This window comes from Ranitomeya variabilis, chromosome 5 (genome assembly GCF_051348905.1).
Source record: "Ranitomeya variabilis isolate aRanVar5 chromosome 5, aRanVar5.hap1, whole genome shotgun sequence".
In the NCBI taxonomy this organism is placed as follows: domain Eukaryota; kingdom Metazoa; phylum Chordata; class Amphibia; order Anura; family Dendrobatidae; genus Ranitomeya; species Ranitomeya variabilis.
Window position 1 is genome coordinate 651,729,985 of NC_135236.1, and position 6,881 is coordinate 651,736,865.

At 40.0% G+C, this 6,881-nt stretch overlaps 1 protein-coding gene across 4 annotated transcripts in view; it reads left to right on the forward strand.

Annotated features, from left to right (window-relative positions):
* GRIA1 (glutamate ionotropic receptor AMPA type subunit 1) overlaps nt 1-4,310 on the forward strand; it is a 325,697-nt gene extending 321,387 nt beyond the window's left edge. For all 4 annotated transcript variants that reach the window (XM_077266385.1, XM_077266386.1, XM_077266387.1 and 1 more), the window contains exon 16: nt 2,054-4,310. In XM_077266385.1, the coding sequence (XP_077122500.1) occupies nt 2,054-2,242 (189 nt within the window). In that variant the 3' untranslated portion in view covers nt 2,243-4,310. The remainder of the gene's footprint in view (nt 1-2,053) is intronic.
* Nucleotides 4,311-6,881: the final 2,571 nt, after the last annotated feature.

Below are 6,881 nucleotides of genomic sequence, written 5' to 3' on the forward strand. Positions count from 1 at the left end.
CCCCCAACACTGATTGGCCGCTTTCTGTCAATATACAGTGTACACAGAAAGCAGCCAATCAGTGTTGTGGGTGGGGTTATTCACAGCTCAGCATTCGAGCTCTGCTAGAACTGCGGCAGAGAAAATAGGGATTCTATCACAACTGCTGCATCCAGTTAGATAAGTGACTCATCACTGGAAGCTGGGTCTCTGTCCCTACATCATGTTGCTGTCAGATTACATGGCAAAAACCTTCTGAAAGATTCCTTTTAAAGGTTTATGCCCATCTAAATCTTTCATAGCTATCTTCATCTTGGTGCCAGCCACCGGATGTGGTGTTACGAAGACAGCTGTTTGCATTACTCTATGGAAATTAATTTGAGGTATGGGAGCAGCATATCACAACGAGCAATGCTATTTCCGCTACTTGTAAGTTACAGTTATAGCATAGCCCAACTGCACTTTTCACGGCCCCACTTTTGTTGGCCAACACTTGGACTCGGTTGTTCCCATTTCGGCCATGAAAGACTTAAGATGGGAATAACCCTTTATCTTCTTAATTGGCTCCAGGGTATCAACAATGACCACCCCTTTATTATCCGCTAAGGTCATCATAGTTTAAATGTTATTTATGTTGTTTCTTCATTTTTTGTACTAATGGAAGTGTATTACATACAGTAATGAATGATTTACAGTTGTTAACTCAGGGTTAAAATCATTGACATTTTTGGTTTACCCATATCCTGGCTTTTTCCTTCTTCTCCTCCATTTCTTGGTTGTCAACGACTTTTTTGCTTGACACAACAAAGGTCAAAGGACTTCCGTTCTATAAACGAGCCATAAATGTTAATGACTATAATACTCCTCCGAAAAGAAGTCTACGGGGCAGTTTCATCAGATAGTGTTTCACAATCAAGGGAGAACATTGAGATTGAGTTGAAAAAAGGAGTGCGTTGTAAGGGTCAAACATAACCTATCTTCTTTCCTGCACACCATTTAGTTAATTCAGTTAAAAGGATTGTACAGATTAGAAAATGATTTTCATCCAGTTTGTTAGAAAATTTTAAGTTAAAAGATTAGGATCCTGTGTTCACAATCCTCATTTATTGGAGTGGAGAGCAATTTAAAAGTCTCTCGCCCTGGAGGACCTATCTTGTCTCCTTTACTCAAGAAATCCAAACATTTGAATGGACATTGTGTAATACTTAACTTCCCCTGAGGGGGTGCTGCAGGGAAATTAATGCTTTCATTTGACCTCAACTGATTGCAGTTGATCTCTAGGGGTCCCAGCAGTGGGACAATCTTATTGCACAGGGACACTTCCTACAAGTTGGGATTGTCCAAATCGGACAACTCCACTAAAAAAGATTGCCATTCATTAGCTAATTTATTACTATGTGGGGCCCATAGTGTTCAGAATGTAGATATGGTAGATATTTTTAGATGTGACATCGGTACAAACATCAAATTTCATGACACCTACATGAATTTAATTCCGTTTCTATTGACCAATAATAGCCATTGTTGCCATGTATGTGTACTACCACTCCATTTACACAGGGGACTTTTGAAACCCTGTTTTGAGGATCAGTGGGGGATCGAGCAGTTGGACTCCAGTAATACTAATAATACATTTATCATTAGATATGAGCAATTCGGTTTGCACTGCCCTGATGCAGCATCCAATTCAGTCCTCCATGGAATCTGTTCTTCATTTCTGCGTCAGGCATCGTCATTCCGGCACCGTGGGTGCCTGTGGCTCTTACTACACCACAATGTCATGAGGTCATGGCGCAACACTTGTCATGATCCTACTGACGAGACTACAAGTGAAGTTATAACATCGTGGAGCCTAGTAAGAGCTAAGGTGTCCAGGATGACGGGCTGAGGATGTCGGTGAAGTGAGGACTGGCTGCCTCGGGAGACCGGACTGCACAAATTTCTTCAATTGCTCATCTCCATCTATAAATGTTGTTTAATGCATAATAACCCCTTTAAAGCATGTATCTTTGTATATTGTGAAATGTGAAATAACAGAAAGGACAGGGGTCTTACCCCCTATCCTCCTCAAAAGGGTTTCTGTTTAATTCCGCAGCAAACAGTAACGGAGACGGTCCGTATGGCAACTCTACCGAGACCTTCTACAGCAGGAGGTAGTGGAGAAAATGGAAGAGTGGTCAGTCACGACTTCCCAAAATCCATGCAGACGATTCCATGTATGAGCCACAGCGCAGGTATGGCCCTAGGAGCAACTGGATTATAATATCAGCAGACTTCACGCCGCCTAGTGAAGCAATGTTGACCAACTCCCCTTCCAGTGCCAAAAACACAAAGGACACATTTTATGGACTTTTCGCAGTCACTCAAAGATCTATTTTTTTTGTTATTTTGTTTTCTTTGTTCTTCTTGCCCCCTGTGGCAAATCAACAAGACAGTAACTGCAATAAAGAGCTGACTGGGGAAGAGAAGAGAACCTACCCTGTGGGCTGGACAATTGAATGTTATCAATAGACTCTGATCCCACAACGGTTCAACTCATCAACTCTTAGTATATTCAATTGTTTTAGAGGAATATTTTTTTTTTCCATTTTTGTTCCGTTTTCCAAATCTTTCTTTTTCTGTGTTAACTTTCTGAATAAATTTGGGAGCACATTCTCCTGGCATTTCCTTCAAAATTAGGGGATGCAACACTGGAATGTCCTTCATATGAGCTGTCCTTATGTATCGAGTGGATATCTTCTTCAGCTAGAACCAAGAAGCAACAGGCAAGAACAAGAGAAAGTAGAGATTCAAAACGAGCTACAGTAGTTGTACATATAGAAACAGCGGACACATCAAAGAATGGGAAGACTCAATCATCCAGAGCATCAAAAATGGAAGTGGAACTATAGAGTCATGTTATGGTGGCCAAGACAATAGGACCACTTAATAAAAAATGGTGATGCAAAATTTGTCAGTGAAGAGTAATATGGTACAGGTAGACGTCAGTTGTCTTTACTTACCAATGTGATCACAACTATAAGCCATGACTATCAATACTTGAGGGCACCGGTCAACCAACAGTGCACAAGTAGAACTTGAGACCGCTCAAGTCAAGAGCATCTATGACTGCCTATAAAGGCATATCTATACAAAAAGACGAAAGCAGATGAGGCTAAAGATCAAAGTCTTGCAGCTTGCATACTAAATAAACTTGGTTTATAACATCTATAACATCTAGTTACCATCTGGATTCTTCAAGAGTTTGATGTCCCACCTAAACCACCAAGCACTGTCATCTACAACATCTAGTTACCATCTGGATTCTTCAAGAGTATGACGTCCCACCTAAACCACCATGCACTGTTCAGTGGTATTATTTAAATGTTCACATCAATGCTATCATAATATTTAAAAAAATCATATAAAAACACAATTTGCCAGCAATCATAGGAATGTCACTAACGTCAGGAGTTACAAATTGACTGTGATTGGGCTCAACTGCTATCCTGTTGACAAATGTCGCGAAGAGAGAATAATGCATTTGGTAAACCATTCATTGACATATTCATTCAGTTTTTGTGGTTAACCCCTCAGTCTTTACCATACCTGGAAGGGCTGGAAGGGGGAGTAATATCCCTCGAATGGCCTCTTTCAAAATTTTCTTCTAAAATGTTTTTTTTTTTCTTTGAGTTCTTGTTTGGGTGTATGAAGAAAACAGATGTTATCCTTTGAACCTCTTCTAAAGCGTATGTTACCATTTTCTAGTGGAAACATATCCTTATTACTTAATTCCTCAAAATTCTGAGGAGCTATCCAGCCATCTGACTCAAGGGCCTTGCTACTATCGGAACTGAACTTGACCATACGATAAGGGCATTGAAGTGAACAAAAAAAAAGATCTTGCACAGAGAGGGTCTTACTTGCTCAGTGACTTCAAGACAAGACTTGGTGGAGTGCAGGACACAACAAATCAGCATTGGAGATGTTGAGTGTTTCACTTGTAATTTGTATTTTTATTACACTTTCTTAAAAACAGATGTGTGGAACCCCAAGCTCGGTTTTTACCCCGAGAATGGACTCCACATTTATTCCCTTCAGGCGTTTCATTCTGTTTTTCCTCTTTGATACCTGGATATTTTTCTCCACAAACTCTGTATTTGTTTTAACTCTGATGTCAAAAGTGCTAAGCGAGATTACGTTTGGTCAAACAGAAGCATTGTTTGGTTTGTTTTTGAGATGTGATGGGAAGGTGGTATCTCTCATCATCATCTCATTGCTTCTTGCGTATCTCCTCTTTGTTTTCTTTTTTTTTTCCTTTGAATTAATATAAAATGGACGTGATTCCTTTCTTTGAGGCAAAGTTACTTCTGTATACACTTGTGTGCAAATGGTTTGAATGTGTCTTCACAACATTGGCACTGGGGATCAGCCTACAATATCAGTAGCAAATGTAGAGTATCCAGTGGTGGTTGATGATAATCACAGAGTGGCAGATCGATGTTGAGCGTGTGCTACTGAGCTGAAATAAGATTTGTGAAGGCTTCAAGAGAAATATTTAGTGGTGACCTTTCTTCACACTTTTAACCACATATAGGAGAGCTGACTTGACATGTATGTGTCCCTCTGTACAGAAGACTGAGAATTGTAGGAGTCGCTAAGCTGGTCTCTTAGGGTCCCCAAACACATGGGAGAAAAGTTGGCAAAACGTCTGATTTCGACCATGATGAAGATCACCGGCTGCCTAAGTAAAACGGACAATTGTTATTGTTTGATACGTGGCCAACCAACAAAAGTTAGTTATCGATCAAAAGACTGAATGGACATGTTGGATTTTTTTCTGCCAGTCATAAGCAATGGCTGTATCGTTGGCTGAAAAAAATCCAGCACGGTCGATGCCATCTGAGATTGTTTTTTTTCTCACCAACAAATATAGAAGCTTTGGAATTCAAAAATGAGAGACTCAGCTTGCATTTCCACTCCTACTCAGACAATAAGATTAATGTACACCACTATGCGATCCAATTTTTTCTTGAGAGGTTTGGATCCCAGAGGTGAACAGTGTATGCACTTCCCATTTTAGGGTTTCTGCACACTTAGTTGCGTTGTGAGGTAGGCACAGGAGGCGGTTTCAGTAAAATGTCCAGGCTGGTTTATTAAGACTCCATAAACTGCTCAGGATAACAAAAGAAAAACAGCCTTTTCCAGCACAAAGTGAAAACATAAAGTAAATAGTCCATACAGTAGTGTGGATTCACCCGCTCAAGTTAGTGTCCAGCTTTTTAATCCTTAGCAGAGACAACCAACACTGGAGGTCTACAGACCTCCATTCACAGAGGCTGAATGAGACTACTGGTCTCCTTTTTATGAGCTGTACCATGCTCCAGGGTGGGAATATGTAAGCAGCCAATCCCACCCCTTCTCTGACTGCTCGTAAACCAGGCCCTGACAAGCCCTATTAACTCTCTCAGCACTATACATGCTAGAGCCTGCTTTTCTGGGCTTACATCACCAAGGCTTCCAACCTCGATGATAGATATCTGCCGGCCATCAAACACCACGTAAATAACCTAGTACTGTGTCCCTTAGTAAGGTTTAGAAAGGTAATCTTTAAGGTAAGTTTTCAATATTCCTTCACTCATTCCCTCCTATGTATAACTCTGGCAGTACAGAATTCCAACTGGCCAATCCCTATGTCCCCCAAAATAATCTGTCAGAGGACAGTCGAGCAACCAGCAAACTTATTAAATGGCCAGTCAATCCTTCCAAAATAGGTAGTTTCAGCTGACTTTTATCTAATTCGTATAGGAGCCTTAAGGGGGTTGTCCAGTCTTTTGATAAAATGAATCTTCAGATTTCAGAATCCTTACAGTGTGTGGTGCACACACTGTCAGGATTTTCTGGTATTGCTGCAAGTGATGTGAGCGCATGAATGCAATTTGCATACATCCGGGAATATTCTGACTAGACATTCTCGGCCTCTCAATACAATTAAATACACCCACATACACACTATAGAGGACTTACCAGGTTGTCTCCTCCTCTTCATTACTTCAAGACTCCTGCAGGGTACAGGACCTTTGGTGACATCATGGTCATATGATCATGATGTCACCAAAGGTTCTGCTGCAGTGATCACCTTGGAAACTGCAAGACTGGTATCATCAGTACAGTTTCTGCTTGTAAATGCTGGGGGGCTCTTCTGGGATTGGAGGCCCTGAGCAATTGCCGATAACTTTCCCACGACTAACACTGGCCTTGCCTGTAAGTCTGCAGGGCTGTTGAGCTCCCAGATCATGTACCTTTCTTATAATACAATTTCTAAACTTTTTTCTTCATTATCAGAACGTCTCTAATTCCACTGATTTTCATTTTAACAGGAATACTTTGAGAAATTTTCAAATATATTTTATACAATTAAACAAATAACCATTATTTTTTGTTTGTTTTCAGAAATCAACAGCGCAAATTTAAATACGAAACTTTATAATACATCTTATCAGAGAAATCTGCTTTCACAGGTAAAATAATCTGTTTTCAGTAAATACAGATTTCCCCATTACTGAGATAGGAGATGACAGTTGGTGCTCATAAAGTTCTATGGAGAGTTTTTACAGTGAGAACTTGCTTTAGAATGTCTGCCTCTAGTTCCTACCTCCTCCTATCTCCATAGAATTTTAAAAGCACCAACTGTCATGAGTAAAGATTTTAGCTGTGAATTGTGAGCGAATGAACAGTCCAGGAGGAGAAAGAAGCTAATTTCTATGATAAGATGTATTACAAAGTTCCTTATTTTCATGTATACAGTTGATTTATGAAAAAAAAATAAAACATTGGTTAAACTTTAAATCGTTTTAAATGCCTCATTAATAATTGGTTAACAGGGGATTTCCTTGTCATTATCCCCCCCCAAAAAAAAAAAA